Here is a 16,296-nt window from a genome sequence, read left to right on the forward strand (position 1 = left end):
GGAGTGTGGTGGTGCTGTTGTAGATGACTGGTGGAGTGTGGTGGTGCTGTTGTGGATGACTGGTGGAGTGTGGTGGTGCTGCTGTTGATGACTGGTGGAGTGTGGTGGTGCTGTTGTGGATGACTGATGGAGTGTGGTGGACCACGAGAAGCACTTTACACCTGGTCGTATGAAGCAGTGGATTAGAACATTTACTCTCCGAAACAAGGTAGATGGAAAGTTTGACTCACAAACTAGATTCTGACATTGAGGCGTGACGCAAGAAGGTCTTGTATACAACATAACCATCAGGCTGGCTGAGTTGCAGGTGAGTCAATATCACGTTGCTTTCAGTATGCTCCCCGAAGCTTTACTGCCCTCTGCTCGGCCCGATAACATGTATTTGAGGTTATCGTACGAATTTCTTATTGCCAAGACTCTCACTTTTATCGCACGGTATCAAGAGATACCATATTGCATCTTAGATCAGTCGGACATCTTGTGCACCGAGTCCAGGAAATTTGCTCATTTCTTACCATTTGGAGAGATTTAAGTGATGGCTTTGGTTTTAGCTTCAGTATTTGGGAACGATATTTTAAACGACAAAAATAACACATCATTTTATATATTTATTTATCCCAGTGGTCTCTGATAACCTCTCTTACACCAGAGCTAAAGCTGCCAGTCACTCTGTATCAGATATTGCAAGAATTTCAGTCTCCCTTGATTCCAGAGCCATGGCTACCATTCTCTCTGGTACCAGAGCCAAGGGTACCATTCTCTCTGGTAGCAGAGCCAAGGCTACCATTCTCTCTGGTACCAGAGCCAAGGCTACCATTCTCTCTGGTACCAGAGCCAAGGCTACCATTCTCTCTGGTAGCAGAGCCAAGGCTACCATTCTCTCTGGTACCAGAGCCAAGGCTACCATTCTCTCTGGTACCAGAGCCAAGGCTACCATTCTCTCTGGTAGCAGAGCCAAGGCTACCATTCTCTCTGGTACCAGAGCCAAGGTTACCATTCTCTCTGGTAGCAGAGCCAAGTCTACCATTCTCTCTGGTACCAGAGCCAAGGTTACCATTCTCTCTCGTACCAGAGCCAAGGCTACCATTCTCTCTGGTACCAGAGCCAAGGCTACCATTCTCTCTGGTATCAGAGCCAAGTCTACCATTCTCTCTGGTACCAGAGCCAAGGCTAACATTCTCTCTGGTACCAGAGCCAAGGTTACCATTCTCTCTGGTACCAGAGCCAAGGCTACCATTCTCTCTGGTACCAAAGCCAAGGCTACCATTCTCTCTGGTATCAGAGCCAAGTCTACCATTCTCTCTGGTACCAGGGCCAAGTCTACCATTCTCTCTGGTACCAGAGCCAAGGCTAACATTCTCTCTGGTACTAGAGCCAAGGCTAACATTATCTCTGGTACCAGAGAAAAGGCTACCATTCTCTCTGGTATCAGAGCCAAGGCTGCCATTCTCTCTGGTACCAGAGCCAAGGCTACCATTCTCTCTGGTACCAGAGCCAAGGCTAACATTCTCTCTGGTACTAGAGCCAAGGCTAACATTCTCTCTGGTACTAGAGCCAAGGCTTGTGGGACATTTGGGGCTTGACTCTAATTATTTAAATATTAATATAGTAAAATTAATTACGAAGGACCACCCACTTTTATAGTAAAAGAGGGAAACTGAGGAAATATGATCATTGGAAAATTCTTGATGAACCAGTAACTATGGATAAAATACTAGAGAATATGATCATTGAAATAATTAATGGGCTGTATAATTAAATGAATCAAAGCCTCAAACACCTACATTGGGGGGGATATTACTGGAACTCAGTACGTCCAGGAACTAGTGTGGTTCGTTCACTAATCCAATGTATAATAATCTAATCCTATGAATACTTATGAAATCATTATCGTTATCATTAAGGGGAACATAGATTATGAATATGTATAATAATAATTATAATAAAGACATGTTAATCCAATGAACAGAGTTCTGCATGTAAAAAGAGTACAGATAATAAATTCGAGGAATACAAAAGGAATCTTAGCTTAATGACGATTCCTTAGAAGTTAGTCACGACGCATCCTCTGATTCTCCTGGACTCGTCATGGAACACTGGGAGTTGATTAACATGGGAAATGACAGCTCGGAGAATTCTTCACACACGCTGCAAAACAATTGTTTCCAGTAGCAACAGATTAAACTACTGGAATTCTATGTTCAATAAATGGATATTAATAATAAGAGAAAGATAATGACCTGTGATTTTTAGTTGTTATACATCGTCACGACAAGCTACCCAGCTATAAACCCGCCCCGATCTGATGCATCAAACAAGGATAAGGTACTTAGCTAATATGGGCACTGTGTAAGTTAAGGCTTGCCGAAGGTCGCGTCCTAGGCTCTAGACTTGTCTATCCTAGATACTGACGCGCTCCACTGGCCGGTCACATGGAGTTACATAGAACCAAATTTAACAGGTTGCGTAAATGACACTGACACCAAGTGAAGGTATTGTCTGCAAGGTTCTTCACACCTCACAGTGGCGACTTTCTTCTGGAGATTTGATAGCGTTTACCCTGGTGGCTGGGTAATGGCGTCTCCTCGTGAGCACCACGTGAACACGTCTACTCGTGAGCGTTTCAACACGTGGACTGGCGTCTCTTCCGCCCCGCTCCGCGTCCCGCGTTTGTTAAACAAATGATTTATTATGGATATTGTCATTTCTTGCAGTTGTGCTTGAAATGCTCGGATTAGGACGGGTTTATTATTTGGAGGAGTTAAATATTATTATTTGTCCGTTCTATGATAGTAAACGAACAATGGAGAAGAATTAATGTCTCTCCAGGGCATTCACTTGTGACGTTAATTTTATTACTAGATAACAGCTATAACTATAAACGCTCTATTTGGCTTTAGTTGGAGATCAGTTTATCTGTAATTAATTATCACACAGAACACCGGGGTTTATGGAGAATCAAATTCAATTCTCAGGCACATTGGATATAAATGTGTTTATTACAATGGAATCTGACGCAACACTGGCGTCGGGTGACATAAGAATTCTAGCCTTACTGTACAGATGTAATTATTAGTACATGTGAACTCTACGTTGGGTTAATTTTAATCACTACAATGATTAGTAGAATTAGTAGTAATTAATGAGAATACAACAGTGTTGTATTTAGTGTTGGAAATTTCCAACATAACTCCGGGGGGAGGATTCTAGGGTCGTAGTGTAATGTGGAGTACTGACACCTAACCCGAAGTTGGTATTAATATGAGTATATTAGTATGTTAGTATGTTAGTACACACATAACGAATGTCCCGTATTTGTTAAGGACTTGCAAGAAACTTAGGTCTTGCTAATTTCATGTCAAATGAAACATGTTATTATGAATTACCTAAAGCTAATAATTAAAGATTTGAATCACACAATTTAAACAACAGAATCTACTGTGATGGGAATGTCCTGGGTCATAGTGACTTGTAATGGTTTGTTACTTGACATCACCCCGCAGTATCATCATAGTTATCTAAATTGGGTGTAAAAGGAATTACTCTTGTTCAGAGTTGTAATAGGCTTGCAGATTCCGCCTACATTGTTGAGCAGCAGCTCTAGTGGGGCGGTTGCCCTGAGGATCAGAATTACTATCCTCGGGAATTACTGGGGAAACTGGACCTGGCTGATATTCTCGCTCAGTCAATTCAAGGGGAACCAGCTTCTCTAAAGTTTTTAGAGTAGTGTTGCCTCGGCATAAAACTTTCACTACCCTCAGGACACCTTGATGATCTGGATGAATGGCAACAATTTTGCCTATGGGCCACTCTGACCTTGGTCCATCACTGTCGACTAGTACTAGGTCCCCTGGTTTTAATTGCACTTTATTGTAAGGACTCGAAGCTCCATAGTGGTACTCTCGTAGAGCTGTGAGGTACTCTCGAGTCCACACCTCATTCCACCTGTTAATAACTCTGGAGAGATGCTGGTAGCTTTCCAACAAGTCACCTCTGGTCACATGTGACGGGTCTACGGGGTCCTCTTCGGCTAAAGGGATGAGAGGGCTCAGTAGACCTCCATGGATCAAGTGTGAGGGACTCAGAGGTTCTCTCTGGGTGAAATCATCAGACAGGTAGGTTATTGGGCGGTTATTGACTCGCGCCTCGATTTCCACAACAATAGTTTGGAGTTCGGAGTAACTGACCTTTTGTCTGTGTAAAGTTTTCCTTAGACACTTCTTGACTGTGCCTACCATTCGCTCATAGAACCCACCTTGCCAAGGGGCTCTCGGTGCAATGAATTTCCAGTGACATTGTCGTCTCTGTAGGACCGACTGTACTTCTGGGTGGTTCCAGACTTCTCGTAAACAAGCTTCTCCTGCCACAAACTTGGAACCATTGTCCGATATCATTAATTTGGGACAAGATCTGCGAGCTGCAAATCGGCGGAAGGCCTGGATGAAGGCTTCAGCACTCATGTCTGAAGTGACTTCTAAATGTGCGCCTCTGGTTGTAGCACACGTAAAGAGATAAATGTATGCTTTCACTGGTATCTTATCTGGGTTGCCAGTGAGAAGTAAGGCTCCTGTGTAGTCAACACCAGTGGTTTCGAAAGGACGAAGATGAACCACTCTTTCCTCAGGGAGTGGTGGAGGTCCTGGGTAAGGACATACTCTGGCATCGTATCTTTTACAGATTACACAAGATTTAATAATTGACTTAACTGTCTGACGACCTTGAGGAAGCCAGTACTTTTGTCTAAGGTCGGTGAGAGTATCTAACACTCCACCATGTAAGGTACCATATTGATGGTGATGTAAAACAAGAAGTTTAGTGATGATGTAGTGACGAGGTAGAAGAATTGGATTCTTTGTGTCCAAGTCAATTTTTGCATGAAGCAAACGTCCTCCACATCTTAGTATATTATGAGTGTTGGCATCATACCAGATACCTAGAGACTTAGTTAATTTATTTGGAAGATTTTCATATTCGCTTCCATATGTCTCTTGTTGTGCACGTTTGATCCAGTAGAGGATAGGATTGGGAAACTTATGTCGAATTCCTATCTTGGCAAGAAAATCAAACACATGTGCAGTTACTCTTAATAACTTGCTTAAGTTAGAATATTTGTGAGGATCAATGGCTAAGATTCGTTGAGGTTCTGGTTCTTTCATGGGAGTGGTGATATTGGTCACTATGACTTGTGGCTTTTGTTTGGGCCACTGACCACCAACAAGCCATGAAGGTCCATTGAATAACAGCGAAGACTTGATAAGTTGTTTTAGTGTTAACCCTCGAGATAAATAGTCTGCAGGATTGTCCTTAGTAGGAACATGTCTAAATTTATATCCAGCAGATAACTCATGAATCTCCCTGACGCGATTACTGACGTAGGGAGTTTTGTTGTTGTTGTTTCTTACCCATTGTAAGACTGCCTCGTTGTCTGACCACACGACAATCTCACCAAAGTGGATATTATTGAGTGTCTTTGTCAGGCAATGAGCCAATCTTACTCCCACCAGCAATGCAGTCAACTCCATTTGAGGTAAAGATCTCTTCTTAGTGGGAGCAACTCTTGCTTTAGATGTGAGCAAAATTGATTGTGCACTATTAACTAAGTAGGCTACTGCGACGTATGCTTTGCCAGAGGCATCGCCGAAAACGTGCAAATTGGTGGGTAAGTTTGGTCCTGAAGCATTACGAGGAAATTTCAAAACGCCTAACTGATTAAAATCCGTTGAGAGTATCTGCCATTTAGCTTGTAACTCACTTGGTAACGGATCATCCCATCCCATATGTTTCTGCCAGCACTCCTGCATTAGGAGTTTGCCCCTTATTAATATAGGACTAAGTAGGCCTAAAGGGTCAAATGGTTGACTGACAAACGAGAGCAGTGTTCTCATGGTAAGGGTTGAGTTATCAGTTTGTACTGACTTGACATTCATCTCGTCAGTACTGGTGTTCCATTCCACGCCTAGAACCTTTAATTGATTGGGTACCTGATAACCTGGAAATTCTTTATCGATTACCTGGTTGAGTAATTCATTATTTGAGGCCCATGACTGTAGTGGCATATTGGCTCCTAATAGCTCACGGTTAGCCTCATGGTAGATTTCTACCAGATCAGTTTGATCATTAGTTGTCCCCTGGAAATTGTCGACATACAAGTTGTCGCTAATGTCTGCCTTATAGGGGCTGTTTGATTTCCTCAAATGTGTGTCTAATGTTGCTTGCAAAAGAAACGGTGAGGACGTAGCTCCAAATAATACTGAGGCAAAACGATATGTGATAACTTCACTGTTAGGATCCAGCGGATCCTTAATCCAGAGGAATTTTGTGTAGTCACGATCCTCCTCCTGTAAACCTACTCGGAGAAAAGCTTTGCTGATATCAGCTGTATAGGCGAAAATACCAGTGCGAAATCGTAACAGCACATCATGTAGCCTTTGTGTTAGGCTAGGTCCCGTTTGGAGACATTCATTTAAAGACACACTGCTTGGCTTTACTTTAGCACTACAGTTAAAGACAATACGAATAGGTGTTGTCAATGAGTCTTTCACCACAGCGTGATGGGGTAAATAATGACCTATTTTTCGGTCATCGTTATCAACAACCTCAATAAATTTACTGTTAAGTTGTTGTTGGATAAGTTGATGATACATGTTCAGTTTGTCTGGCTGCTTCTGTAGTCGTGTTAATTGAGACTGTAATTGAGAGGCTGCCATAAAATAATTTACTGGAAGTTGTGGATGATCCAACTTCCATGGGAGTCTTACCCAGTATTGTTTATTTTCATAGACAACTGTATCCAGGTATTGCTGGTAAGTCCACGTATCATCAGGACTTGGTTGTTCAGGGATGATGCCTAAAGTGTCTAAATCCCACAGACGATGTATTGGTGGGTCAGACTCAATATCCTCAGATATTTCCCTGAAACGTAGGGGTGACTGTTCCAAGCCTAGTCACGCCACTATTATGTTATTAGATTGTTGGTTTGTGGACGTCGGATTTTGTCTGAAAAGCACCGGTCCTGTAAGCAATTTGCCTCCTGCGGACGACAACAAATTCATTCTGTGTTGTCTAGTGCATCCAGTTATAAACTTGTAATAATGATCCGCGCCTATAAGTATTCCAACATCTGTGAGGCAGTCAGAATTTATTTTATAATCTGCTAGCCTCATGCGGTTTCGTCTAAGATGTCTCGCAGTGCGAGCTAACCCAGTGACTTGTAAGTCTGTAGGAAGTTTATCCACTACTACCGCATGTATTGGACTAGTAGAAGATCCGAGTCTCACTAATAACTTAACTACTTTGTAGTCACGAGGTCAACTATTTGACAAGAAACCAGAAATATTTAACCTCACACTTTTGGCAGGTTTTAAATTTAACTCATCTACCAACTGTTGTGTAATGAAGGTTTTCTGTGAACCCTGGTCAAAAAGACCTCTAGTGTTAATTCTAGATCTTCGGTTTATTAGTCTAAGTTGAGCTGTAGGCAGAGTGGTATTATTGCCTGACTCAGTAGCAAGTACATTTACTTCTTGATGCACTTTGCAATATTGCACTGTGGTAGAATTCGTGGAATTCTCCCCAGTGGTCATAGTTGGTGTAGAAGATTTTCTACATAAGGCGTAGTGGTGTACACCTTGGTTGCATCGGTTGCAGGAACGTAGCTGCACTACACATTTTTTGGGATCATGAGAGCCCATGCACTTGGTGCACTTGTGTAATTCTTGCAACATTTTAACCCTAACATTATAAGTAGGATAAACAGAGCATTGATAAGTGGTGTGTCCCTGATTGCAGAACAGACACTTTCTCTGGTTAATAGACTTGGTCTCTTTAGTAGACAAGTCATTGGTTATCTCAGAAGGAGACACCGAATATGTACCTACATTTCCACTCCTTTTCCCAGTGGATGGAGTAGTTTTGGATTTATATATATTCGACTTATTCAAAGTCTGTTTAGGTTTGACTGAAGAGTCAGTATTAGTTGGTTTGGACTCAGGTTTAATTTTATCATGAGTCTTCAACCTGTTAACCGTTATCCTCAATCCCTCGAATATTTAGTCAAGAGTGAGAAACTCGGTATTATAGTGTGAGCAGAGCTCTGTCAAGACATTTCGAGGTAATTTCCTCTGCAATAGTAACTTGATAGACCATTCTGAAGCAGGTATATTAACTTTAGTACCTAAGGCCTTTACTAGAGACTCTACTTCTAGTCTGAAGCTTTGAAGTGACTCCGGTCTACTATTTGGTGCATTCAGATCTAGTAATTGATAATAGAGGGTAGCTATACTTAACTCTTTGTTGCAATAGTTCAACTTCAAGAGTTTTATAGCTTCCTCATAATTACTCTCATCAAGAGTAAGGTTATGCATGACCTTTTTAGCCTCTCCTTTGAGAAGACTAAGTAGGTATGAAAATTTAGAAACCTTGTCCAAGGACGGTTTCTTATGGATGTGAACTTCAAATGAAGTCCAAAAATTGTCCCAGTTTTCTGTATCTAATCCTGAAAATGTAGGTAAGTCTAAGGTAGGTAAACGAATCTCTGGTAGTTGGTTATTGAATAGAGAACTTGTGTTACTGGTATTGGATCCAGATTGTTTTGCTAATTTAGATAGCCTGTCAATTATATCTTGAGTCTCATCTTCATACTGGGAGATGTCGTCTACAATTTGACTTACTTCCTCAGGATCAATTTCTACAGTATATAGTAGATCAAGATAAGATCGACTTGCAGATTTGACTTGATCAAATTTCAGATCAGCCACTCTAACTGATGTCTCTAAGTGATAAGAGTCAATGGGAGTATCTTTAGATAAGCCCTCAGCCTTGTTAATTAATATGGTCAAATGACCTTTAAGGCCAATGTAGGTTCTCCTTAATTGCTCAGGAGTAGCCATGTTGGGCTTGGGTCCAAACTTCATGGGATTAGTATATGTATTACTAATGAAGCTTGGGTACTTGTTCATTAGTGGACAAGTAACATTAAATGTAGCCTAATTTAAGGTGGCTAATTTATACTTTACCTCACTTGAGGTTAAATGTACCTACCTAACAACAAGTAGCTAGATATTTTGTGCACTGTCTGAACTTCACCATTAGTTCTCGTCCGGTTAGCTCTTCTATATCACCATCAGAGTTAATGGAGATTATCCAGCAATACACAAAATAGATACACGAAATAATGAATACAAGAGAAATATTATGGAGACACTCCAATCAGAGTTATCTCAAAGTTTAATCCCACCCTGTATAGGGTCAGCACAAATAGTATAATACATACACTACTGACTAGCTTAGGTCTAGTCGTGATAATTCCTAACTAAGAACTATAAATTTATTTAGTCTGGGCTTGTACCAAATTCAGCACAATCTCAGCCTAAATTCTACCTAATAAGATTGGTAAAGATTATTGTGGTGCAGTAAGGTGAATATAATTGTGCTGTATTTTTGGGTTTTTTGTTTTTATAAGAGTGCACTTGCACACACAAGTGAAAACATATATGTTATGAGCTGATGCTCCTGGTGACCTAAAGATTCTCACTTCTGTGTGAGGTATAGGTCTAAGTGTTGTGGGTAATTGACTGTGTCCCACGAGTGCTACCTTATACATGTGGTGAAAGTAGCAATGTGTTGGTGTGACTTAGACTAACTGATGTGTTACACTGTTAGTTGACCCAATTAATTAAATGGTTAGTCTAGTTGTATCACACAAGGATTAGTTATTAATAACTAGTATTTATAATTATAATTTATGTTTATCCGGTTCGATAAGGACCATAATGTGGGACATTTGGGGCTTGACTCTAATTATTTAAATATTATTATAGTAAAATTAATTACGAAGGACCACCCACTTTTATAGTAAAAGAGGGAAACTGAGAAAATATGATCATTGGAAAATTCTATATGAACCAGTAACTATGGATAAAATACTAGAGAATATGATCATTGAAATAATTAATGGGCTGTATAATTAAATGAATCAAAGCCTCAAACACCTACATTGGGGGGGATATTACTGGAACTCAGTACGTCCAGGAACTAGTGTGGTTCGTTCACTAATCCAATGTATAATAATCTAATCCTATGAATACTTATGAAATCATTATCGTTATCATTAAGGGGAACATAGATTATGAATATGTATAATAATAATTATAATAAACACATGTTAATCCAATGAACAGAGTGCTGCATGTAAAAAGAGTACAGATAATAAATTCGAGGAATACAAAAGGAATCTTAGCTTAGTGACGATTCCTTAGAAGTTAGTCACGACGCTTCCTCTGATTCTCCTGGATTCGTCATGGAACACTGGGAGTTGATTAACATGGGAAATGACAGCTCGGAGAATTCTTCACACACGCTGCAAAACAATTGTTTCCAGTAGCAACAGATTAAACTACTGTATTTCTATGTTCAATAAATGGATATTAATAATAAGAGAAAGATAATGACCTGTGATTTTTAGTTGTTATACGTCGTCACGACAAGCTACCCAGCTATAAACCCGCCCCCGATCTGATGCATCAAACAAGGATAAGGTACTTAGCTAATATGGGCACTGTGTAAGTTAAGGCTTGCCGAAGGTCGCGTCCTAGGCTCTAGATTTGTCTATCCTAGATACTGACGCGCTCCACTGGCCGGTCACATGGAGTTACATTGAACCAAATTTAACAGGTTGCGTAAATGACACTGACACCAAGTGAAGGTATTGTCTGCAAGGTTCTTCACACCTCACAGTGGCGACTTTCTTCTGGAGATTTGATAGCGTTTACCCTGGTGGCTGGGTAATGGCGTCTCCTCGTGAGTACCACGTGAACACGTCTACTCGTGAGCGTTTCAACACGTGGACTGGCGTCTCTTCCGCCCAGCTCCGCGTCCCGCGTTTGTTAAACAAATTATTTATTATGGATATTGTCATTTCTTGCAGTTGTGCTTGAAATGCTCGGATTAGGACGGGTTTATTATTTGGAGGAATATTTGGAGTCCGTTCTATGATAGTAAACGAACAATGGAGAAGAATTAATGTCTCTCCAGGGCATTCACTCGTGACGTTAATTTTATTACTAGATAACAGCTATAACTATAAACGCTCTATTTGGCTTTAGTTGGAGATCAGTTTATCTGTAATTAATTATCACACAGAACACCGGGGTTTATGGAGAATCAAATTCAATTCTCAGGCACATTGGATATAAATGTGTTTATTACAATGGAATCTGACGCAACACTGGCGTCGGGTGACGTAAGAATTCTAGCCTTACTGTACAGATGTAATTATTAGTACATGTGAACTCTACGTTGGGTTAATTTTAATCACTACAATGATTAGTTGAATTAGTAGTAATTAATGAGAATACAACAGTGTTGTATTTAGTGTTGGAAATTTCCAACAAGGCTAACATTATCTCTGGTACCAGAGAAAAGGCTACCATTCTCTCTGGTACCAGAGCCAAGGCTACCATTTTCTCTAGTACTAGAGCCAAGGCTAACATTATCTCAGATACCAGAGAAAAAGCTACCATTCTCGTGTACTGGTAGACCCCTCCTAACCACTCTGGTTAGGGACTGTAAGTTTCATTTCTTTGACCTGTAACCTAGGGCTGGTCCTCTCCCCCAGTTCGGTTGAGATGATCTGCCTGTACACCTGCTCTAACAAGGTGGTCCTTTATAGACTTCCCTCGCCTCTTGACAATCATGCGAGGGTTTTGGGGGAATTTTCCCCAGGATGGATGTTCACTGTACGTTTCCTTCATCCATGTCCATACTTCCTGGAGTTTTATCTTAAGCTGTGCAGCAAGGCCGGGAAGAAAAGAGTTGGGAGGATCCATCTCTTGTCTTCCACTTCTTGTGTTCTAGGTCTGAGTAGCTCCGCCCTTGTTTTTTCTCCAAGTTTCTCCTGGGCCACATGTATTAATGTCTCCGGGTAGTCTCTGTTCCTGAACATATCTCATAGGTCATCAAGCCGGGGATATAGCATCTCTTCTTTGCTGTTAATCTGCTTGAATCTGAGTCCAAGTGAGTAGGGTAGCGATTTCTTCAAGGCTAGTGGGTGGCTCGAGTCAAATTTCAGATACGTGTGAAGGTTAGTCGGTTTATAGTATGCCTTCGTATGCAGATCCCTGGTTAGCTGATCTATATACACTGTTGTATCTAGGAAATTAATCGTAGAGCCACTGTGTTTGAGGGTAAACTTAATTTTTTCATGAACTGTATTTGACCATGAAAAGAAACCTTCTAGGTGCGGGAAACCGTCCTCCATTATTCCGAAGATATCTTCTATGTAACGGAAATATACCGCCGGTCCGTCCTTTCTCTGAGATCTTTTCCTCTCGAGCATTACATGCACAAAGATTTAAGCGATTGCCACACTACTTGATGCTCCTATCGCTGTACCCTTTGGCTTGCCGGTATGCTCGTCCCTCAAATGGCAAAAAGGTGTCTCTCATCACATGGAGGATGGCCTCCTCAAGAGTTTCTTTCGAAGGGGTCCTCCATACTCATGTGTCTCGAAGTTCCTGTTTGAGTCTGGCTCAGTTATCTATAAAAAAAGATGCTACTACCTTTGCAGCTTCTCTCTGTGGTATGCTCGGGTAGAGCGATACCACATCCATGGGGAAAAGGCGGGCTCCTCTCAGGACGGGGCCTCTAATTACTGAAATTTTCTTGAGGAAATCCGTCGTATCTTGGATTCTTCCGGTAGTAGACGTAGCAAGGGGTGCAGGAGAGCTGTGCAGATTAGGTCTACTGGCCTCGTTGGGACCCGGCAGCTGCTTAGAACCGGTCTCCCTTGCCACGTTCATGTTGTTTCTTCTAATGATTTATGGATCTTTGGTAAAAGGAAGATATGAGGAATGATGGATTCAAAGGCTAGGAAGAAATCTCTCGCCCCTGCCTGCATGAATCCTCCTTTCCCGTCCATAGTTTTGTTTTCGAACAGCTTGAGGACGATCCTTTTACTCCTCATTTGGGCGTTTCTAAGCGCCACATCCTGGTTGTGTATCTGTTTGTAGGCTGTAGTGTCTGCCAGGTGCCACTCCATCTCATGCCTGTAGTTGTCCTTTCTCCAGGCGACGAGAGAAAGAGCACCTCCCTTGTCCGCCGGCTTTATCACAATATCCGTGCGTCCTTTCAACGTTGAAAATCTCTCCTCCCTTGTGAGATTGCAATTGCGTCGTCGTTCCGCACTACGCTTGAGGTCGACCTTCATTTGCTGGATTACCGGTTTAAGGACTACTAGGTTGTAGTTTGGGCACTGGACTGGTTTGTTGGGGTGGAGGTACCAAAAAAGGGAGGGAGAGTTTAGTTTTTTTAATTGCTCCCTGTGAATTACCTTACTCCGGCCGGAGGTTGCTCCAAACTTGATTGATACTAGTTTCCAAGTTGTTGCACAGATCCTCTATCGTATCTTCTCTTTTCTTACGTGGTGCCGGAGTGCCTATTACGAACGTAAGTCCCCTTTACAACAGTTTCCTCTCCTTTTCAGTTAGGGGTACCTCAGAGACAACTGTCTGTTTCAGTTGTCCTCTTCTCTGCCTTAATTCCTGTCGTTTCTTGAGTTTCTCCGATCTCCACCGTTCCACCCTCTGTCTCTGTCTCATTCCTGTTGGTCTCGGTTCGTGCTGTTCCAGCGCTTGTGTTTGTTGTTGTTCTGGTTCCGATTGTTGCCTCTCTCCCTGTTTCTATTTCTGAAAAAAAACTATTATTATGGCCCCTATTATTATTATTACCTCCCTGTCTGTTGTCTCTGTTATTGCTGTTGTTGTTCACGGAGAAATAGTCTATACTGTTATTGCCTCTGTTGTCTCCTGGGGTGATCCTGTTGTTTTGGCCTCTGTGGTCGCCGGTCCCGTTCCTGTTACCCTGGCCTCAGTTGTTTCTGGATCTGTCCCTGTTGTTCCTCGCTTGGTTGCCACCCGATTTGTCTTGTGATGAATTTCTCCATCCGACTCGTGACCTGTCCTTGTTATTCCTACCATGCCTGTTGGTGTTGTTCGCCGAGGTGTCCCATTAGAAGTTCTGTCTCTGCAAGCTATTCCTCCTGTTCGAATCTGTTCTGGGTGGGAGGGATTGTTGTTGTAGGACAGGCCTGACGAGAATAGGGGACAGAGGGGCATCGTCGTCATCGTTCATCAGAAACACTGAACATAAGGGTTTTGGGGACCTTGCTTTTCTTGTGTCTGAAGCTGCACTTGTTCTATGGCTTCTATACCTAGGGCTTTGTCCACTGTTGTAGTCAGGCTCTGCAGTGAACCTTCCTGAGGGCTTGAGAAAAAATGTTCATACCTGTGTGACGTCTGTTCTGAGAGCATTTGAGCAGACCCCACATCAGAAGCATCAGAAGTTTCCGTCGTATGGTCTTTCGAGGGTTCCTGGTTTCGGAGTTGTCTTTCGTCTGAAACCTACACATAAGGTTGTATCTATTCTTACCTGGTCCCATCCTCGTATTAGGAGGCAGGCTACGATGAGCTCGATTTTGACATTTCTCTCGTATGTGAGGCATTGAGCAGGAGCGTGTATGTCGCCATAGATACTCTGGCCTGTTCCAAGTTAACTCTGTTTAGACAGCTGGCAAAACCTGGTAGGATTGGGAGACCTGCTGAAAATAATGGGAAACAAACCTGTAGGGCAAGGTATTCAGGGACTGTGTTTAGCCTCACTGCCCGTTGGACAAACGTCAACCTGTTATTTAGATATTCTATAGTTGTAAAAATTGGTTTTACCAGGGCAATAATTTCTAAGTCCTCCTGATGGAAAAAACTGTTAACCTCGTAGAGGTCAGATCTTTCCATCATCATGTGCACTTGGACTGCTATATCATTCTCCTGGAGGAGGTCCTCCAGATTTGGTGAACGGCAGGTGTTAAAGTGCCTTCCGTCCATACTCTCCTGTCTCTCCAGACTCCCAGGAGGGTGCCTTCAGGAAGTTGAGCTCTCTGTTTGTATTTGTGTAAGATTTCAAGCATTTCATACTGCCACTCCTCTTCGGAGGTGTTAGGGAGAGAATCCTTGAGAGCTTCCATAATTGTTTCAGGGAGGGACTCGGAAACAGTTAACTCGGCCTCCACTGGTCTGCTCACTTTCAATGTCGAGGGTTGGTTTGGTGAGGCTTAGTAGTGTAAATGAGGACAAGAACCGCGCGCGCCACCTGCCAGGTGGCACTCACGTGAGTGGCACCCGACAGGTGGCGTGCAGGTGTCTAGTCCTCAAGGGTTTTGGGGGATTTTCCCGGAAGTTTGGCGCGTTTCGGACGCGTGTGAGCGTCCGGTGTTTGGGTATGTGGTCAGGAAAGAGAGTAAGTCATGTTGATGGGTGCCAGGTGGTGCGCGTCGTCGTAGTCGCAGCGCGTCGTCGTAGTCACAAAGGGTTTGGGGGATTTTTCGCGGAAGTTTGGCGCGTGTTGGACGCGGACTTGAGTGGTGGGTGAGCAGGTGTATCACGTCGCTCTAGTCGCAGCGCGTTGCTCTAGTCACAAAGGGGATTTCTGGGAAGTCGTAAGAAAATAGAAGGATGAGAGGAAGGAGTAAATGAATATGTATGTGTGTTTTGCGTAGACTTAATCCTGTGTGCGGATCATAATTTTGATGATTGTGAGATTGCGTGTAGATGCGAGGACAGTCAACACAGTCTGTTATGTTGTTTGGGGTGTGGGAGGGGTATGGGAGGGGTATGGGAAGGATGGAAGGGTGAGTGGGAGCTTCCCCTCATCGTCGTGAGACTGCTCTGGGTCATTATGCGGTTAGACAAACCATTAACTCCCCCTACAGAAAGTCCTAAGTGTGAGAGGATGAGAGAGTAGACTCCAGCAGGAGGACTGTATACCATTACCCTTAAGTGTTTTTAAATGTCCGTGGAGGAGTGTGCGTACAGGTCACTGGCTAGAGGCTGACTGAAAGACTTTTTCCAAGTACTATGGTTGTATCTCCCGGAGGGTAGGCAATGACTGCCATTACTTCCTTGGACATGGCGGAAGTGGTTGGGCAACCGTTACCCAGTGTGTTTCGTTAAGGGGAGATGTAGCTACAGTCAGCAACTCTGTCTCTCTGTCTCTCTGTCTCTCTCTCTAGATCATTTAATAGTTGGGGAAAGTAACATCATTTTCCTTATTCCTGCTGCTGCTGTTCACGTATCTTTCTCCATTTCACTTAGACAGACAGCGCATCAGAGAATGACCACTATGTCAATTTTCGAGCCCCCCTTCTCTCTCACCCTTATAACCTTGTAAGGTAACACGACCAATATGCTAACTTCGTTCTTTACCCAATATCATTAATGTAACGTGGACAATATACCAACATCGTTC

At 42.6% G+C, this 16,296-nt stretch overlaps 1 protein-coding gene across 1 annotated transcript; it reads right to left on the minus strand.

Moving 5' to 3' along the window:
- Positions 1–664: 664 nt before the first annotated feature.
- LOC138364519 (E3 ubiquitin-protein ligase SspH2-like) lies at positions 665–14,876 on the minus strand. The gene is made up of 2 exons (XM_069324172.1): positions 14,616–14,876; positions 665–1,585 (listed from the first exon to the last, which is right to left on the minus strand). Exons 1-2 carry the CDS (start codon positions 14,874–14,876, stop codon positions 665–667), a joined length of 1,182 nt encoding a protein of 393 aa, XP_069180273.1.
- Between the last annotated feature and the right edge of the window lie 1,420 nt (positions 14,877–16,296).

This window comes from Procambarus clarkii, chromosome 13 (assembly GCF_040958095.1).
Source record: "Procambarus clarkii isolate CNS0578487 chromosome 13, FALCON_Pclarkii_2.0, whole genome shotgun sequence".
NCBI classification, from domain to species: Eukaryota; Metazoa; Arthropoda; class Malacostraca; order Decapoda; family Cambaridae; genus Procambarus; species Procambarus clarkii.